The 21,998-nt window shown below is 40.4% G+C and overlaps 1 protein-coding gene across 1 annotated transcript; it reads left to right on the top strand.

Moving 5' to 3' along the window:
- The first annotated feature begins 848 nt into the window (after positions 1-848).
- On the top strand, positions 849-6,123 carry LOC137620018 (piggyBac transposable element-derived protein 4-like). Its single transcript, XM_068350300.1, has 2 exons — positions 849-1,732; positions 5,955-6,123. Exons 1-2 carry the CDS (start codon positions 849-851, stop codon positions 6,121-6,123), a joined length of 1,053 nt encoding a protein of 350 aa, XP_068206401.1.
- Positions 6,124-21,998: the final 15,875 nt, after the last annotated feature.

Below are 21,998 nucleotides of genomic sequence, written 5' to 3' on the forward strand. Positions count from 1 at the left end.
TGGAAAAACTGGGAGACTTGAGGTGGGGCAACCTAGATCTGGGTGACCTAGATCGCAAATATCACCTAGCAAAAGGATACCACCTATCTCTTAGCGTAAGCACCTGACCCCATAGAGACTGGTGCCATAAAACTCACCCTTGGAAGTGGAATGAGGGGAGTTGGGCGCAAGAGACGGCTGCGTGCCCTCGTCACCGCTGGACAATCATTATGCCTAAACGACACTCCGCAAATCTTAGTAGTAATTTTTGCCTTAGACTTATAACGTGAGACAAGTATTATGTGTGCCCTCCCTATTGCTTGACTTGGATAGAAATTAAGACTAATGTTTAGTTAATAATTCAGATTTGGGACTTGAGACAAATTGCTATTCTACTGATGGAAGAAGATTAACAGTAACTTGCTCTGTATCCGTTCTCTCCGAGTGTGTCTGTAATTTACAAGTGTTTCTTGGTTGACTACCAGTATGAAAAACCGTTTCAGTAATTAAACCCTTTCCACTCCATGGGCTACCTGTGGTAGCCCAAGCAAAATACGTCGTCCTAGTACTTGGCCACCAAAAAGATCTTATTTATTCATAAACTGTTTCTATTGATTAAAGTTATTCGCTGTTTTAATCGTTGCTTCGTTTTCTGTGGTTCCTTAAGATTAATATTCCTCGTTTTCTTAGTTAATCCTCTCCCCCCTTTTCCCCCAAGACGAGTTAGATTAATAAATAAAGGCAGACACTCACGATATCCATTTCTCAGTGCGTTTTGCCTCGTTCAGCAGCAAGTACCGATTGTGATCGACTCCCGTCTCACCAGCTAATTTCCGAGGTCACCGCTTTTCAAACACTTATCCTATATCATGGCTTCATCGAAAAAGTTTTTGCGAACTACGTCGGAAATTTTAGAATGTCTTGATATGTGTTCTTCAGAAGATGCTTTTTCAGGCATCGACGACAATGAGGAAAATTGTGATATTAGTTATAACGGGGTTTACATGGACATGGAAAATAATGCTTCATCCGATTCCGATTCTGAGCACGCTGGCAGTGAATTTGACAAGAGGCTCTACGACCCTCCACGAGAATTTCTAGAAGTGAACGATGAAGAAGGTAGTGACAGTGACGATGAAGAAAATGAATGGGAAGAATATAATGAAGACGTGCATAAACTAAAAGAATATCCTCATACGGGAAAACAGCAGTTCTTTCCTCCTAGAGCTAGGATGCGTACCCCGCTAGATTTTTTCCATTTATTTTTTTCCTTGGAGTTATTTCAATTGATTGCCGATGAAACAAATCATTATGCAAGGCAAAAGATCAACGTAAAACGTCCTCTTCAGCAATATTCTGTTTGGCAAGACTGGAAAGACGTAACAGCAAAAGAAGTAATGGCCTTTCATGGATTGCTCATTCAAATTGGGTTGCTCCGGAAGATCTCTATCAGTGATAGTTTTAGTACCAGAAAAGTTGATTCCAGGGAAATCACAAAATCTGTGTTTAGCAGAAAACGATTCTTACAAATTTTCTGGGCCCTACATGTGTCTCCTCTGAGTGAATCTAATGACATTTTTGAAGGTCGGCGATCAAAAGTTTGTCAAGTGATAGATTACGTAATGCCTCGATTTCTTCAATATCATCACCCAGGAGCTAATTTGTCAGCCGATGAGTCCACTGTCCCATTCAAAGGTCACATTGGATTCAAAATGTATAATCCAATGAAACCTACAAAATGGGGTCTAAAAGTGTTTGATATAGCCTGCTCAATGACTGGATATGTTTGAGCGCTAATACCGTATTATGGCAAAGCAACGACAGACATTCTTGGCAATGCTAACCATAAATTCAATACTAGAATCATACTGGAATTAGTTGATATGGTTACAAAATCAACGAAATCCAGTGGATACCACGTGTTCACTGATAGACTATATACCAATCTTCAGTTAGCTAAAGAGCTATTGCTGCGAAAAATTCATCTGACCGGGACTATTCAAACAAATCGGGCAGGACTTCCAAATAATATAAAAAAAAAAAAGCAAGATAAAACTCTCTCCTGGTAAACACGTGTCATTTTGCAAGAGTAACCGCTATCACGTTCTTAGTTGGCGGGATAAACGATATGTGACGATGCTTACAACGTTCCATTCATCATCAACTAAAACTGTCCGTCGTTCTGCAAAAAGAAATGTGATGGAAGAAATAACAAAGCCAAAAGTAATCAGTAAATATACTGCAAATATGGGTGGTATTGATAGGGCTGATCACTACTGTTCTTCTTATACCTTTATACAGAAGTCCATAAAATGGTGGAGAAAGCTATATTTTTTTGTTTTTGAAATATCTATTGTCAACAGTTTTCTCCTGTACAAAATACATATGGACACCCAAAAAGAGAAAAAACTAAACCATCGTAATTATAGAAAAGAGCTATGTGAACAACTTGTTGGTGATTTCCTAGTAAAATTGGGAGGAAAAAGATCTCTTGTCAACAGACATGAAGTACCAGAAAGACTAAGGAATGATAAATGCCATATAATAAACTGTATACCAGATAATCTTCTAAGAGATTGTGCTGTTTGCAGCGATCGTTACGGGCCCGGTGGTCGTACGCAAGCTGCGTATTGCCGTCTTCTTGTCCTGGTAACCCAGCGTTGCATCCAAAAAAATTGTTTTATGTTATATCACACAAAAGTTGATTATAAAGTTAAATATTAATGGAAAAAATAGATGATATAAGTAGAAACCATAAAGACTGGAATATACTCCTATCTGGAGATTGTATCTTTCCTTTCATGGATTGGCAAGAGCGCATAGAAGAAAGTGGTTGCATATATACATATAAAAAAGAGAGTAATAGTAGCGCAGAAGATAAGAGGCAATTTGAAAAGCTTCAAGATATGCAATTAGAACATAGTATGCAACAGATAAACCACATTCCAACAAGAAAGGACAATGTCCTAGATTTAGTATTTGTGAATAAGGTGAATTATGTTAAAGAAATAATAGTGTATTACACGGGAATTTCAGACCACAATGTCATAAAACTAATAGTCCATTCTAAAGCAAGTGATTGCAGAGATAATCAAAGCACAAAACGATGGGAATGATATGGAAAATATAATTTTTATAGTAAGAATATAAAATGGTCAGAAATAAATGAAGAATTGAATAAAGAATGGAAAAATGTATTTGTAAGTGATAATATAGAGGTAAACACGGAAATATTGTACAAAATACTAGAGAAAATTGTTGAAAAATATGTTCCGAAAAAAAAAAATAAACATCAGACATGCAAACCAAGAGACAGAAGGATCTTATTTCAGAAAATTAGAAAGTGGAAGAAAACTCTTGCAAAAGAAAAAAACGTATGGAAAATGATGGAAATAAAAAATAAGATAGAAAATGCAGAACAAAAGATTATACAATCGAAAGAAAATAAAAAAAGGAACTTAGAGGATAGGACACTTCAAGATATATAAAAAAAAAAACCAAAGTACTTTACTCCTATGCAAAAAAGATGAATAAAGGGAGATTAGAAATAGGCCCTCTAAGAATTGAAGGACGGTTAATGAATAAACAAAAATGAAATATGCAACATATTAGAAGAAAAATATAAGAGTGAGTTCACGCTAAGAATTACGAATGAGAATAATGAAACAGAAATGAGAGAAGAAAATGTTGAATATCTAACGGATATTGATATTAATGAAGCAGATGTTGTGCAGGCTATAAGCGAAATTAAAAATGGATCGGTGGTCGGACCAGATGGAGTTCCAGCGATTTTGTTAAAAAAAACTGCACACACTATCGCGAAGTCACTTGCTATACTGCTATGACAAAGTGTAGATATGAGCGAGATATATGTTAAACATAAATTAGCTTATATAACCCCTATTTTCAAAAGTGGATCAAGACTAGAGGCAAGCAATTATAGACCTGTTAGTCTAAGATCACATATCATGAAAGTGTATGAAGGGGTAATAAAAAAGAAAATAATGAATCATTTGGTTAAGAATAATTTGTTTAATATAGGTCAACACGGTTTTGTGCCCGGAAAAAGTACACAAATCCAACTGATCGCACACTATGAAAACATATACAAAAATATGATAAATGAAAAAGACACAGATGTGATCTATCTAGATTTTGCAAAAGCCTTTGACAAGGTAGACCATGATATATTAGAGAAAAAAATGAGAAAGCATAATATTGTGGGAAAGATAGGAAATGACGAGAAATCAGATGAAGATCAGGTAATATATGGCGTGCCACAAGGTACGGTATTAGTTGCACTGCTGTTTGTTATTATGATCTCAGATATAGACTGTAATGTTAAAAACTCTGTAGTGAGAAGTTTCGATGATGACCCAAGAATAAGTAGAGAAATTACTTGTGATGAAGATAGGAACTCACTACAAAGAGATCTAAACAAAATATATGAATGGGCGGAGATAGCAAGGATGGTATTTAACTCCAGTAAATTCGAATCGATAAACTATGGAAACAGAGAAGGAATGGTATGTGCATACAGGGGACCTAATAACGAGACAATCACAAACAAGGAAGCAATTAAAGACCTTAGTGTAATTTTAAACAGGAATATGTTATGCAACGACCAAATAGCAACACTGATGGCTAAAAGTAAAGCAAAAATGGGAATGATATTCAGACACTTGAAAACAAGAAAAGCTGAACAAATGATTATGCTTTACAAAACTTATGTACATAGTACACTCGAGTACTGCAATGTGATATGGTACCCACACTACCAAAAGGATATTGCACAAATAGAGAGTGTACAAAGGTCCTATACTGCTAGAATAGAAGAAGTTAGGGACCTTGACTACTGGGAAAGACTGCAATTTTTAAAACTATACAGTCTAGAAAGAAGAGAATGCTACATGATAATACAAGCATGGAAGCAAATTGAAGGAATAACTGAAAACATCATAGAGCTAAAATTATCAGAAAGAGATAGCCGAGGTAGATTAATAGTGCCCAAGACTATACCAGGAAAACTAAGGAAGGCGCACAGGACATTAATCCACTACGCAACAGCATCGATAATGCAGCGACTATTTAATGCGCTGCCAGCCCGTCTAAGAAACATATCAGGAGTGAGCGTAGATGTGTTTAAGAATAAGCTCGATAAATACCTAAGATACATCCCAGACCATCCAAGACTGGAAGATGCAAAATACACCGGAAGATGCATTAGCAACTCTCTGGTGGATATACGAGGTGCCTCACATTGAGGGACCTGGGGAACCCAAACATAGAATAAGGCAATAAGGTAATAAGGATATTTGAGCAACTAACAGCTCTAATGTAGGAAGAGTTCGCTCTTTTATAGAAGAGACCTTAACCTTAGAGAATAAGAGGGAGCAATTCTGCTCCCAAACAACATAAATAGCGCACCCATACGCTTCGCTAGAAGCATCAGCGAATATGTATAAGTTGACAGAAAGGTCTACATTAAATGACCTCCTTTTAAAGGGGACACTACTTACTTCTTCGAAAGTTTTTCATAATCTACGCCATCGAGCTAAAAGTTCACCAACTAAATCTTGATCCCAGTCAATTAATTTCTGGCACATCTCTTATATTAAGAGTTTCCCTTGCAACAACACTGGTGGAAATATTCCAATTGGGTCAAATACAGAGGCCAAAGAAGACAAAATCTGCCTTTTTGTTGAGGCATTGCAGTTAAGAGAGGCCTTCTTAAGTTTTAGAGAATCCTCTTCCCTATTGTACAAATATCCGAATACACTAACCTCTGGAAAAAAAACATTTATCTTCCTCTTCAAGGTGAGAAAGAACAGACTTGTCACTGGAAGACCATTCCCTTAATGGTAAACCTCCAGAGTTCATAACCTTATTTATGTTATCAGCTGTATGGCTAAGCTCATTAACATTGTTGGTTGTAAAGATCAAATTATCAAAGTAAAATTTATCTTTAATTAAAGTGGATACCTCAACGTGGGAGTTCACCATCAGATGGTGCCGAAAAATACAATTAAAGAGGAAAGGGGAACTCACAAAACCAAATATTATGGTATTATACCTATAGGGGACATATTTGCCGTTAATTTTTCGAAAGAAACAAAATCTGTTTCTATCCTCATCAAGAGATAGTCTAATTTGAAGGAAACCCTTCATTATGTCAGCAAGGACAACATAATAGTTGGCTCTAAAATAAATCAACAAAGATAATAGGTCGTCCATTAGGTTAAAGCCAGGAAATGCAGCTTCAGTAAGTGAAGGCGCTTTTCCGACCTTCAGAGAGCAATTAAACACAGGCCTTATTTTTGTGGTAGTCAACTCGTCCTTCTTGATAACAGGTCGATGGGGAATAAATATCTGGCATTCTCCTTTCTACCGGTTCTATGATCTCTAATGCCTCTTGCTGGTCGAATACCTCTTCATATTTTCCCGAGATACCCTTACTTTCTAGCTTCTCATACACTCTTTCGGCTACCGCTAAAGATATTTTCAAGTTGGAAGGCCTTCAACTTTTTAATCGGATCTTCTTTCCAAGGCAGAGCAACATAATAATGCTCATCCTTATAGGAAATGGACTCTTTAAATTTCTGTACTTGGTCATTTGCATAGGCTAAATTATTCTCCTCATTAACTTGTATCCCTATACTCTCTAGACTATAGAAATTATCTAAACCATACTCGACGTTTGAGTCAGAGAATATTTCTTGCAAGAGGTCAAACTGGTAACCAACAGGATTGTCTGCAAAATTAACAACTAACCTCTCTTTTCCTAACTAACTTCTTTGGAGGAATAAACTCTATCAGGCCTTTCTGGAGAGATTCTTTAGATCTAACTAGTTTTTTCTCAATATTAGAATTATGAAACACCCGAGTTTCTAAATTATTTTCTAAATTAATTTCATGAGGATTAAATTTTAAGACTCTCTCTTCTCCACAAAGCTTATGAGGTTCAGTTCCACAGGATTAGAACTAAAGGAAGACTCAACCTTAAACAGATCTAAATTTCTCATAATCTTATTTCTATAATCCTGCTCTTCATGTAGAGGCATAAAATTCATACCATTTCCCATTGGAATAAAACCATTAGCTAACCTAATGACCCTATAGCTTTTACCATAAATTACAGCCGGTTGTAAACTAAACTGACTAAAATATTGGAGAATATCATTACCTATAATACCAAGAAACTTTATGCCTTCACCCTTGACCCTGGGAAAATCTGGAGATATATGCAAATCATTATCATTCATACTCTAATGATACTTGTCAATTTAGGAACTTTAACAGTTAAACTGAACCCTTCCATGGCAAAAAATAAACACCAAGTTCTGTGTCCATTGGGAAAGGTCAGATCTGCGACATAATTGAAACCTTCTTTCGCAGCTATAAGCATACCAAAGGAAGGTACTAACCGGGACACGGGTGGACTAAAGCATTCACCTATTTTACTCTCTACAAATTCCTTATTAATTATACTAAATTGTGCGCCTGTATCTAGCAAGAAGTAACACCTAGCAGATTTATTATCCCTACTGACTGGCAAAGATATAATAGGAGTAAATATCCGAACCATTCGCCATACTAAATACTTTATTTTCAGAACCACTTAAATTTTTGTTAAGATTACACGTGGCTGCATGATGCTCAGCCTTGTTACAAAGAAAACATTTGTAAGGCAGAGCTGCTTTTAAACCCGGACACTCGTTAGATTTATGATTGGCATTCAAACATCTAAAACACAATCCTATAGCTGAAGCCTTAGATTTACTAGCTTCTAAACTACTGTAACTAGAACATTTAGATGTTGAATGTCCAGCAGTTTGGCAAAACTTGCATTTGTAATTTTGGATCCTCTTAGGATCTTCAGATGATTTGGTTTTGGGAGCAAAAACCTTACTAGTATCATTGAGTTTAAATTTAGAGCTATCCTTAAAAGAATTATTAAAGGAATCATTCTGAGGTTTGGGTTTTACCCCTTGGTCCTTTAAACCTATCTTCAACCTCATTATAAGGCTCTGATGTTTATCAACTAGCTGATTGAAATTAGGGTAATTAGAGTGTACTTTCCTTGATAGTTCAATAAGGAAATGACGAGGCAATTTATTATTAACTACCTTACTAAGTAAAAAAAAAAGTCCGCCCGAATCATTTGTAGTTAAGTCTATTCCCACACTCTTTAAATCCTGAACCTTGTTGCTAATTAACCTAACAAAAGACTACGTCATTTAACTGGGAGATTTCCGGTGCGCAAAGTATAGAATTCAGTCTTATCTATAATCAAGTTATTATCTGAAAAAGTTGGTATCTAGCAAATCAAAAGCTCTCCAATAACTATCATCACCAATAGGAATATTTTCAATAAAACTAAGAGCCTCACCAGACAAGTAACCTTTTAAACAGATAAGCTTTTGTGCTCCAGTAAGATTAGGCATGCCACCTAACGCATTACAGAACCTTTTTTTGAAATTGTAGTAAGCAAAAGGGTTCTCAATATTATGTGTGAAAGTTTGGAGTTGAATAGGAGGCAAAGGAAATTTAACAATTTTGCCCACGGGATTCGAACTTTGTACCCGAGTCCTTTTAGCATCCACTTCCTCCCTTTATTCTTTAAAGGTAGACAATCTCATGCTAATATTTAAGTGATAAGTTCTAGCAGAAGACAATACATCGTCAATTTCAGACTCAGTCATATATACGCAAATGGACGAATTGACCCTGTCTATTTCAGTCAATTTCTCAGTTATGGAGTCAATATACTGATCTAGCAAATGGAATGTTAGATCTTTATTACTAACAGACTCTAAGGCCTTCATATCCTGGGTTATTTGACCCTTTACATAGGATCTTCTATTGTCCTTCATCTTAATGGTTTCGGACATTTTGTTGGCAAGTGTTAACAAAGATATTGCTAAATTAATGATCTGAGGAATACTTGAAATTAGAGTATCGCAATGATATTTATCATACTAGCAACTGATACTGAGTATAGGAAATTAAACATACTAAGCCAAACATTTTGAAAATAGCTAGCAAAAACCTATTTAAAATTCCAACCAACAAATCACAAAAGTTAAACGTCTACGACAAAAAACCCTAACGGGAACTTTAAATTATAAGGCCAGACATTTTAATTATTTATTTATGAACAATGTATCCTCTAATTCTGGGTAGGCTACATACATATACAGTATAGAGTAATTAGAAAAATACCTTGACAATAGACAGCCTCAATTTCGCTAGTATAATTCAACCAAGACTTACAAGTAATCATCGATAGTATACAATCGTATAATCACCAATGCTTAAATGAGACAAGTAAACGCTGTCCCTTTCAAATGAAATTTAACAAGCTACACAACAAAAACCATTTCGCTTAGATCAACACTAACACGAAACACTGAAACCAGTAAGACTAATATGAACATGAACTCTCATTAAAGACGAAATCATAGTCGAGAGAGAAAATTAGGAACAAGCAAATGTACCGATAACAATACGCATTTATCGAGTTAAGACTACCGCATAATAAGTAAATAACAAACTCGACGACAATGAGTCAACCCTACAGCCACAATAAGCCATCAAAATAATAAAGGCACAAATTTATCCAAGCCTATAAGAGCTTCCAAACAAATTGACATCATCATAGGTCACGCATAAGACACCGAACACGTTAGTAAGAATTAAATTTAATTCTCGAAAATTATTGCGATTATATGCCTAACGCAATGCATTTCAATTAAATATAGAAAATCATACCAGTTTCTTACCTGTATACATTTCTTCGTGGAACCTTTTCAGTTCGGTTCGAGAATTAAAGTACTTTTTACAGCAATTCTCACTTCAGATTAGTTCACTATAGTCAATTTTTTTTAGCGAGGCAGATTTGCACCGACTCGCAGCGGTGCCCTTCTAGCTCGGAAAAGTTTACTGATCGCTGATTGGTTGGACAAGATAATTCTAACCAATCAGCGATCAGAAAACATTTCCGAGGTAAAAGGGCACCGCTGCGAGTCGGTGCAAATGCGCCTCACAATTTTTTTTTTACCATAGTCTATGTTGGAGCCGGCTGTCTAGATCCAGCGACCGGTTCCAGACTTCAACTCTTGACCAGTCGAAACAATAGAACTATCACTTGATCGTTCTAAATTTAAAGAAAGTGATAAAAAGGTATTAATACAGGATTCCTGGTAGGAACCACATTTAACATTAGTATTGCTCAAAATAGCAAGCCAGGGAGGGATATTAATTTAGAATTTACATTAAATTCTTACTGTGGTGTTTGTATTTATGCATGACCTTGGCTTCAGTAAACATAATTTATAACAAATGTACTATAACCAAAAGAAATAATACACCGATCGAGAAGAGAAAAGTGGCGATATTCAAATAAAAAGCCAGACTATTATTTCAAACAATAATGCCCAAAACTAAAAGTAATAATATGAACAAAGCGGATAGAAACATTAAAAATTGCAAATACAATCACCAACGATATACAATGAAGAGCAAAACCACTAGTTAAAACCATCGTCACCTACCAATAGAAAAAAAAAAAAGAAACTAAAGGCCTTCTAAGAGAAAGTTTATTTCCATTATGAGGTAAGTTAATTTATCAAGGACTGGCACGATATAGCCAAAACTGATAAAGTTACTCAATAATTTCAATAAAAGTAGAGAATTTTAATTATTGCTTAGGTTTGCCTGTTTCTTTTAACTCACGAGAACAAATAAGAAATATGAAAAATTTGAAAAATGAAAAACACGTTGCATTAGACTTTTTCAGTTTGTGTCAAGGAATAAAGTAAATGTTCGGAATGTGTGTAAAAACGGATTTTGAAGCAAAGCGAAAAATCTGTTTTTGGGTGAGATGGCCATGTCGTCCTGATGAAAGGTTCCTTGAGGTAGCTTTCTAAGGGATATTTGGCTACAGTGATACTCCCAGAGAATTGACCATAGGTCTCCAGAATTCTAACTCCTGGCGCAAGCATCCTTAAGAATTTTCTTAGGGTATCGCATAATATCAGGGGACGTATTTCTTGATACGACACATGGCAATCTTCACCCCGAATAGAGTTTTCGCTCTGAGGGGGAAGAGTGGCGAAATTGAAGGGGAGCTGTCATCAAGGTTACCCAGTGGATCCCCTTCCCGTACTACTACAGGGTCCAATATGGCTACCCATTCCTTGTAGTAATTAAGCATGGTGCTACAGATAGAGTAGTTTCGGGTGGGGATTGTTATACAATCCTTTTCTTAGAAAAGGGGGGTGGGTCCTTCAGGACGACATGGCCATCTCACCCAATAATAGATTTTTCTCTTTGCTTCAAAATCCGTTTTTTGGGCTCAAGCCATGTCGTCCTGATGGAAGCTTACCAGAGAATTACTTGAAAGTACTGTATCTGTGGGTTTGCATAAGTGCCTCAACCTTGGGTCAGCTTCTATATGGTCATCCAGACCACAGAAATATATGACTATACCATTATACATCACATCCACTAAGCATGGAACAATGTTAGGGCTTCCTGCCCCCTGCAGGGAAATGTCATCCTCTATGATAGCAGCAGCAAGGTTTGTATTATGTATATAGAAACAAATGTTATTATCATTCAGATATTTTGTTCACATATAGAAGCACCCTCAAGTATGTACTTTTACTTTAGGAAATTAAGTAAAGAACTCTGTCTAATTTCATTTAACTACATTTGGGGTGAATAAGACGCAAATACACATTACATATTTATTTGAATAGACAGCTTAGATGTAACAATTAGTGAATTAAAATTAGCATCAGAATTATACATCCAACATATAAAATGTATATATAATTATTACCTGAAAGGGAAAAATTATAATTAGCCACTCAAAATCAGTTGAAAAATTATTAACATAATTTCACTGTAAATGTTGGATAAGTATACACACTGTGTACAAGAGTACACATGGCAATGGTGTTATTAGTATGATTCTGCACCTATAAAGAACAGTCCTAGTGTCACCAGGGTGATACTTAATAAAAGGTATTGCACTGCAAGGTGTTAACACCTTTTCACCCAAACTAAAACAGTCCCAAACAGTTCACTGTTCATCCAGCACTAGACGACAGGTTTTACAACACTACCTGCCGCCACCACAAAATGTTTTAAGGCGTGCACTTGCTTCGTATAATGTTTATAGAAGACTCTGGAGGATTTCCAACCAGTGTATGAGCGGAGTCTCTCAAAGTCCATATACTGAAAAAAGTTCAATGAGGAAGCAATCTTTCTCGGATCATGACCTGCAGGTGTACTATCAGGATCTGCTCTGCTAATGAAGTAGGTGAGCTTCGCCCTCAGTTGTTTTAGGGATAAGTTTGATCCTGAGGTTTCGCCTTTGAAGAGCTGTCCTCCCCTGAAGTCTGAAGTTCTTCGAAGATAGACCTTTAGACACTCTACTCTTCCTTCAGAGGGCAGATTCTCCAGGGACCCCACCTTTTGGTGGGTAGCTCGTTTTTGGTGAGAAAGGTAAGATCAGGAAAGAGATTCAGTTCTCCCACTTCTGTGAACTGTATATGGCCCTCGTCTCTTGATAGGGCTATTATTTTATATTTTACTAACTCTAGCCCCTGAGGCTATAGCGAACAGAAATATCACTTTTTGTGTTAGATCCTTTAGAGAGCAATCTTCATTGTTCAAGGTTGAAGCATAGTGTAAGACTTTGTCCAGAGACCATGAAATGGGCTTCGGAGGGGCTGCTGGTTTAAGTCTAGCGCGTGCCTCAGGAATTTTGTTGAAGATCTCGTTTGCCAGGTCCACCTGGAAGGCGTATAGAAGAGGTCTAGTCAAAGCTGACTTACACATAGTTATCATGGTGGCAGCCAAGCCTTGTTTGTGAAGGTGGATGAAGGACAGGCAGAAGTCTATTGAGATTTCCTTCGGCTTCTTTGCTTTTACAAAAGCAATCCACTTCTTCCAAGACGATTCATATTGTCATCTGGTTGACTTTGACTTGTATTCTTCTAGAAAGTCTATACTGTCTTTCTAGATCCCAAATCTTTTCTTGACTGCTAAGGCGAGAAAATTATGAGATGAACCAATTGGGATAGAGCTGGGTTCGGTAGAGGGACCAGCATCAACTTCAGTTCCATTACCAGGGGGAACCAATTGCTCTTGGGCCACTTGGGGGCCACTACTGCTGCAGTTCCCTCGAAGGATCTCAGCTTGTTGAGGACCTTCAGCAGGAGATTCGTTGGAGGGAACAGGTAGATATGGGTCCATCGGTTCCAATCAAGGGACATGGCATCCGTCGCCTCTACCAGAGGGTCCTGGTATGGGGCTACGTATCGAGGTAGTTTCTTGTTGTCGCTCGTTGCAAAGAGGTCGATCTACAGTTCTTGGACTTTTTCCAAGATGAAGGAGAATGAGTCTGCGTCTAGGGACCATTCTAACTCTATCAGCTTTAGCCTGGATAGAGCATCTACCATCACATTGTGGAACCCTTGTAGGTGAACTGCCGATAAATGCCTTCTCTTCTTTCTTGCTAAACGAAAGATGGCTAGCATCACATGATTGATGTGTGGCGATCTCGAGCCTTGTCGGTTCAGACATCTCATTATCACTTCGCTGTCCAGGACCAGCCTGATGTGGGCTGATCTGTGAGGGGATAGCTTCTTCAATGTCAAGAGGACTGCCACGTCCTCCAGAATATTGATGTGAAAGGTCTTGAACAGGGATGACCAGGTCCCTTGGGCTTTCCTTTGATAGGAGTGACCTCCCCATCCTACCGTCGAGGCATCCGTGTGAATGGTCACCGATGGGGGAGGTGGTTGTAAGGGAACGGTCCTTGTTAGGCTCTTGACCTTCGACCATGGCTTGAGAAGTGATCGTAGTAAGGTCGGTACCGGTCTCTGTAGATCTCTTCGAGCGTTTGATGCGTATCTTCTCCAGACTCCTGACACATCTGTCAGCTGTGCTCTTAGCACTGGGTCTGTTACTGCTGCAAACTGGAGAGAGCCCAGTACTCTTTCCTGTTGGCTTCTTGAGATCCTGTCGGATTTCAGTAGTCTCTTGACAGAACCCGGGATCTCTCTCCTCTTCTTTGGTGGAATGGAGAGGCGGTGTGACTTCAAGTTCCAATGGAATCCCAGCCATTGAAACTCCTGAGCTGGAGAGAGGCGAGACTTCTTGTAGTTGATCTTGAATCCCAGATGTTCCAGGAACTGGATCACTTTCTTGGATGCTTGCAGACAAGCAGTCTTGGATGCTGCCCACACCAGCCAGTCGTCCAGGTATGCTGCTACCTGAACGCCTTCTAGGCATAGTTGTTGTACGACTGCATCCGCAAGTTTCATGAAGATCCTTGAGGCTATGTTTAGTCCGAAGGGCATAGCTCTGAAGACATACTTTGTCTTCTGTAACTTGAATCCTAGGTAGTAGGAAGGTGCCAGTAAGCATCTGCCAGGTCTATTGAGACTATGTACGCCCATTTCGTTAACAGGGTCCTGATGTGTTGAAGGGTTAACATCTTGAACTTGTTGTTCTCGATGAATTTGTTGAGTGGCGACAAGTCTAGAATGACTGAGTTTGTCCGAGTCCTTCTTGGAAACGCAGAACAGCCTTCCCTGGAATTTGATGGACTTTGCTTTCCTTTTAACCTTCTTGTTCAAGAGTTCTAAGGTATATTCTTCCAGTAAGGGGGTGGAATGTTGGAAGAACTGAGGAAATGAAGGTAGAGACTTGTTCCATTTCCATCCTAGTCCATTTTCTATTAGGCTGTGGGGCCAGGGATCGAAGGTCCAACGATCCCAAAAGTGGTGGAGTCTCCCTCCTACCTGGAGCATCTCATTGCTTAGATGGTCCTGAGCGTTGCCACCCTGACCACATCCTCCCCTACCTCGTGAGGGGTTTCTTGAGGAGCCCCGACGAGATCCTCTTCCTTTTGGGCGAAAGGTAGTGGTGTGCCTCTCAAACCCTGGGTTGAAGGCTGGTGACTGGGCTACCAGCTGTTGAGGCACCACTTGGAAGGTGGTCTGTGGTTGAGTGACCACTTGGGGCATCGCAGTCATGGTGACCGTGGGATGTTGCTGAACAGGCCGAGAAGGTAGTCTTGGCTTCTTTGTCTTCCTCTTGGGTTGGGGACCAGCATCTGGGGAAGACTTCCTCTTCGAGGAGATGCCCCACTTTTGGAGAAGGTTCCTATTCTCTGTGGCGGCTTTCTCTACTACCTCTTGGACCACTTCCTTTGGGAAGAGGTCCTTACCCCAGATACAGGAAGTAGTCAGCTTCCTGGGTTCGTGTTTGACTGTTGCATTGGTAAACACGAACTCCTTACAGGCCCTCTTGGCCTTCACGAAGGCGTACAGGTCCTTGACAAGGGTGGCTATGTGCATCTTGGCCAGGACCGAGTACATATCTGGGGTGCTGGCATTGCCTGCACACATCTCCATGCAGTTCTGGAGGGAAAGGGAGGTGGCTAGCCTCTCCTTTGTCTCTTGCTCCCTTCGCAAGAGAAAGTCCGATAGCTTCGGTAGGCTCTCGCTGAACTGCTGTCCTGCGATGTCTGCGTCAAGCTTCGCTACTGAGAAGGTTAAGTGGACCTCCTTCCATTCCTTCTCATCTGTGGGCAAGGCCAGAGACAAAGGCCTACACTCCTCTAGTGTAGGGCATGGTTTGCCTGCATCAACAGCCTTGAGTACGCTTAGAAGAGCCTTCGATGTGACGGGGAAGGATCTCAAAGAAGGAGCAAGAAAGGTAGGGTGTTTCTTGCTCAGTGCAGAAACTCGTGAGTTAGTGTATCCTGCCTTCTTCAGGCTACTCGTCAAGAGAGCCTGTGCCTTATTATGGTCAAATACCATGACCTCCTTTGGTTCTGTCTCTTATTTCGATGCTGGCTCACTCTTCAGCCAGATGAATCACTCCGGGTAAGCCACAAAGTTAGGCCAAAACTCAATGTCATCCAGGTGGACGGCTCCCAACTTCTCCGAGATGTAGAGTTTGCCATTAGTAATCGGCATGAACTCCGCATACCTCCAGGGATTGATCTCAGAGCAGGGTGGCAGGTCCTTCACTCTGGGTCACTTGTAAGACCCTCAGGATGTGACGATCCGCATCGCTTCACGGAACTCTCTCGTCATCTTTTCTTTCAAGTCTACGTTCTCCTTACGTAGATTTTCCATCAGCGTGGTAATGTGGGCCAAAACTGCATGACCCATCGAGTCTAATGGAGGGGTAGGAGCCGAAGACATAGACGGTGTCGGCTCGACTGCCGGCACAGGCAGAGTGGATTCCTTGGCTTCTGTCGAGTCGTAATCCTCATCTCCTCCGGGTGGTAGAGTCGACTTTTCATCAGGATCTTCTTGAAGGCGATCCTTCTCCGTGTCTGTGGACACTTCAAAGATCCTTTCCTCCTGGTGGATGTCCATGCCTTGTAAGTCTTCACTGACATCGGCCTCGACTGCAATCTGGACGCAGGTAGGCCTGGGTCGTGCCTGGGGTATGACGCCATCAGCTGTTGCCTCTGGGAACAGCAAGCTTTGTATCATGTCGTTGGGGAGGTACGGTCCAAGAGAGTTCTTCTGGATCCCTCGTACCCATTTCCGAAGCTTTTCCCGTGCTGCATCCCTCGACTCCCCTGACTTGGGGTCGCCGAAACCTTCGGTCACCAGGGTATTGAAGGAATACTTCACTTCAATATTATGATTGGTCTCAACAATGGACTGTGAAATGATACACAGAATATGTTGGAAAATATGAACTACTGTATAATATATACTATAGTTTTCAGCCTGCAGTATGTACTATATTTCAGAAATACTGGCTACTGTATAAGCATATACTGTAGTTCAGCCGGTATGCTGCCGGCTAGGCTAGTACCTGGTGGTACCGGTCCAGCCGGCATGCTGCTGGCTAGGTTAGTACCTGATGGCACTAGCCGACAGAGAGAGAGAAATCATGGAGAGAAGGGCTACCTTGTTTTAGTTTAGTACAATAAGTAAGGATGTAGGTACTACTGTCCCCACTGCCTTCTTCCAGATTGAGGGTTCAAATGGAAGGGGGGAATGAATCATTCTAGCTTCCACCCAGCCACAAGATCTGTTGCCGGCTACTGCCGGTTCCAGGGATGTGGATGGCAGTCCAAGAGAGGACTGAAGAACACTCAAAGACATTGGGGTCTCCCACCGGCAACCGTCATGGCCGGCATAACCTTTCCCGGAGCTTTGCGTCCGTAGGGGGAAGGTCAGAGCGGCTATCAACCCGCCTATGTAGGAGCCCGGCCGGCACCACAGCCCGCCCAGCAAGCGGGGAGATTGTAGGATACCGGCCAAAGACATGCGATGGCTAGGCTATCGCTAAAGGACAGAGAGGGGCAGGGAAAGGGTTTTGTGTGTTGTGTCGGGAGAAGGCGGCAGGATTGCCGGCCATTTCCAGTCACAAATCAGAAACATCGTTTCAATATCGGCGCCGTCCTGGGCGGCAGAAGAATATCGATTCTTCAGCCCAGGACCTTGCCAAAACAAGACTTGTCTTCTAGACCGCAAGGGAGAAGGTGGCGGCATTGTACTACCACTTCGGATGTGGGCTAGGGAAGCTAGGCTTCCTATGCCTGCAACTGTAACCAGGCAGGGGAGTGACTACTCCCCCAGCAACCGAGTTGTCGGCATAAATACTCTGAGTTACTGTCGTAATACCAAGCCGGGATACTCGCCGGCAAGGGGGAAGACAGAAAACACTAGCCTAGTCAAGGCGGAGTATACTACTCAATGGCAAAAGAAAGATAGGGTTGTTGCCTAATGGCGACACTCAGAGGGAAGGAAGGGTTTACCCTTAAATCTCTAAAAGAGACGAGTATCGAATCATATAAGTAATTCTAGAAGATATACTATTTCCTGTTGAATTGATAAAACGATACGTGAGGGTAAATGGGGATAATGTACGAAAGTATACTAAAGCGCGTAGGTTAGGTTAGCCTAGCGCGGGGCGAGATCTCGGCTACGCTATATCACCGAGACTCTAACGTATACGAACGTTACATTTAAGGAAGAGGAAATATACGTTCATGATCTTATCTTCACTAGTATAATTTTGCCTAAATAGCTATAATTCATTAAAGCTAAATACCGGGAACATCGTTCTACTGACTAAATAAGGCATATATGGCGAACGACAGCCTCCAAAATGGTGCCTCCGGTTACCGGCAAAGGTCCGATAAACAAATCTAGATTATGCTAATTTAACTGTGAGAAGGGGGCTAAAAATTATACACAGGAAAGATTAAATACTCAACTTTCCAGAGGCAGAAGATGCTGGAGAATGCATGATAAATCCTCGTAAATAGCGATCGAAAACACTGAGAGCAAGCGGGAGTACACCGTGCGCAATTCGCTACAAAACACGGAATGGATAGCCATATTGGACCCTGTTATAGTACAGGAAGGGGATCCACTGGGTAACCTTGATGACGGCACCCCTTCAATTTCGCCACTCTTCCCCCTCAGAGCGAAAGCTTTATTGGGGGTGAAGATTGCCATGTGTCGTATCAAGAAATAAGTCCCCTGATGTTATGCGATATCCTTAAGAAAATTTTTAAGGATACTTGCGCCAGGAGTTAGAATTCTGGAGACCTATGGTCAATTCTCTGGGAGTATCACTGTAGCCAAATATCCCTTAGAAAGCTGCCTAAAGGAACCTTCCATCAGGACGACATGGCTTGAGCCCAAAAAACAGATATGTATGACACAGTAGTTTCAAGTTGTGATAAGAATGTCATGTTTCAGCAATAATCTCCCCTCTAACCACTTGGTAAACAACGCTGAAGAACCATTTACAAACAATGAGAAATTCAGAAAACAAAAGATGACCTAAGATTTTGTCTATGTTTTTAAGAACATACTAGCCTAACGTTCGTTAAAAGCATGTGAAAACACAAGCTTGATACCTCAGTGTAAGCCTTGATAGGCGCCCTGTGTTTGGAAAACAGCTTGGTCTAGCATTAAACTCTGATTCGTTGAGACACAGAATGAAAGGAATAGAGACAACCAATAATTTTAGGAATAAGGGATATTCCAAAATACATTTAGGGGATAAATGTAAATATGGCTTGTGATGAGTTTTTAAGCCACATATGCTCTTACCTGATTAACGAAATGTTTGGCGATGATGTTTGATGGTGATATTCTTTTCTTGAGATTTCTTTGCATGTTATGACCATAGGCTACTTATCAACTATTGTTGTCACTTTTTGATAATGATTGTAGTGGATCCAGGTATACCCAAGGGATATAAAAATATCTATGGTGAGTGAATGTCGAGGATATGTGTTTTTATGAAACGTTCTTTTGTGTACCTTAGAGTGTTTTATTAGCCATTATCAGTTTTGGTTATGAACATAATGACTGTGTAATGTATTTGTGTTTACCAGTACTATATCTTAGATCTCTTTCAGACTGAGTCCAATGTGTGAGCCAGAGTGTAGGCTTGACATATGAGGGCATTCAGTATCTTTGTATGATGACTGTATTCACTAATGGACTGTAGGATTTAGATGAGTTAAGTATTTTAGAATACAAAGGGTACTTTCTGTTGCATAAGTTATAATTGACAATTTGCAGTCACTGTCCTCAATGATATGTTTTCTTAATAACTTTTACAGCATTCATAGTTGTTCATTATGAAGTATATATATATATATATATATATATATATATATATATATATATATATATATATATATATATGTATACATATATATGTATATATATATATATATATATATATATATATATATATATATGTGTATATATATATATATATATACATATATATATACATATATATATATATATATATATATATATATATATATATATATATATATGAATACAAACGTGTAGTGTTGATTGATGATTAATTCTTTTTTTCAATTATTTTTAACATGTGTTCACTGATAATGAGTATTTTTAAGGAATTTGGTATGTGAGTTTCATATTTTTGTTGACATTTGTCCACCAGTTTCCATTTAATGTGAGATGTGTTAATTATTAGATATGAATTTAAAATCTAGGTCTTGTTCACCCTTGATGGAGGAAGAATCATTGACTACCTACAACAACCCCGCTGAGTTTTAGTGTTCAGTTTAAAAACTTAAAAGTAATGATGGAACACTTTTGTTCCCAAATCTGTCAAAATTTATGCTATGTCTTTTAGTTCTGCCTTATTCTTCTGCTGCAGTGGTGAAAATATTTTCTCAGGTCAAAGTACTAAAGACAGACACAAGAAATAGGTTGAATACTGAATCAGTAAATGGGCTGTTATTAAGCAAAGGTAACGGGGGAGCAGTTCGTTGCTATCAATGGGAGCCTAGTAATTTGATAATAGACTTTGCCCAAAATGTATTGAAGTAAGGATAAACAGTGAAGCATATGTAGCTGTAGCCTATAGACAAACGACGGAAGTTTGTATTTTTGTAGTTGTGTATTTTATTAGTACAGGTTTTCATATTATCTTATTGTGCAGTGTTAGTGTATTGTAAGGACATCACTTCCTCCGTCGTCCAGCAATTTCACCGAATTCTCTATTCTATTTAAATTCTCCTTTCGCCACACTGTGGCTAACTGTATATATTTATTCCGCTCCCTCAGAGCTACTATTTCATGTGTTTATTATTTCATTACCTATTTCTATTGACTTGTGATTCAAGTATTTGTGCGTGTGTAAAAACACATATATTTTGGCGGTTAGTTCAAGCCGAATTGGCGCCTGCGCGCATGCTACCTTTCCGTCCGCACCCTGTATTATATTCCCACGTATGTTTGAATAAACTGTCAGTTGTCGTTGGTGAAGCTTGTCTCACTGTCCTTACAACTGGTGACCCCGGAGTTGAAGTAGCATCAGCGGTTTTGGCTTTGCCATTAACGGACTTATTACGGCCGTGCTACCTTCTTTTACTCCGTTACCTTAGGCGTGAGCTTCGGCCTTTGGTGCTCCCACACCTCGGTGCATGTAAGGCAGTAGGATGAGCTTAACCGACATATCAACTTCCCACCTCTTCGCCAACTCGTCGACTGACCACAATGGTGGATTCAACCCGCCCATCACGCCCAACGGCCTCGCCTCCACACCCAAAGTCAAACTACCGCCGTTTTCTCAACACAACACCACTTCCTGGTTCCTGAGAGCGGACATACTCTTCCGAGTCGCTAGGCTCAGCGACTCCTGCGCCAAGGCCGACATCGTTCTCACCTCCATCCCAGAGGAGGTGTTCGACAAGATTTCCCCATGGCTCGATGCCCAGGCTGGCCAAGTTTCCTACGACGACCTGAGAACGAAACTCATCGGTATCTACTCCCTCTCCGTTTCAGCAAGGGCACAGAAAGTCCTGGACCTCGCCGGCAAACCCATGGGTGACACCTCTCCTGTCGCGGCATGGGACGAGCAACAGCCGACGGCGCGAGATTAGCCTATCTTGTGAGATTTTCCTTCGACGCCTACCGCAGGACGTAAGGGCCCAATTGACGGACGCCGACACACTTCCGATGAACGAACTCCTGTCGAAGGCTCAGAAGCTCCACGAGGCCTCCAAAGCATCTCGCCTCGGGGCATCATCAGTATCGTCTTCGTTCTCCTCCTTCAGCTGCTCTTCCATAGACTCTTCAGCAACGGCTCCTGACGACGACGACTAGATCAACGTTCTAGCAAGAAGGAAACCACCGCAACCGACACGTCCGAACCCTAGGCCTAACCCAGCATGGTGCTTCTACCACCAACAGTTCGGCAGCGCCAAGAAATGTAGAGCACCGTGCACCTTCCCTAGAAGATGACGCCAGAAGAGACCACCTACCCCTATCGCAGTTGCAGGAAACCAAAACAAGAATGGTTTCTAAATCCTTGCCCCGTCTCCAACCGTAGACTCATGGTCGACACCGGCGCTATGCAGTCAACGTTCCCGCCGTCACAAACCGACCTAGACCGTGGTCCCAGCAAAGACGCCCCCTCACTCGTCGCCGCCAACGGATCTCCCATACGGTGTTATGGGA

Source organism: Palaemon carinicauda, chromosome 2 (assembly GCF_036898095.1).
Source record: "Palaemon carinicauda isolate YSFRI2023 chromosome 2, ASM3689809v2, whole genome shotgun sequence".
In the NCBI taxonomy this organism is placed as follows: Eukaryota; Metazoa; Arthropoda; class Malacostraca; order Decapoda; family Palaemonidae; genus Palaemon; species Palaemon carinicauda.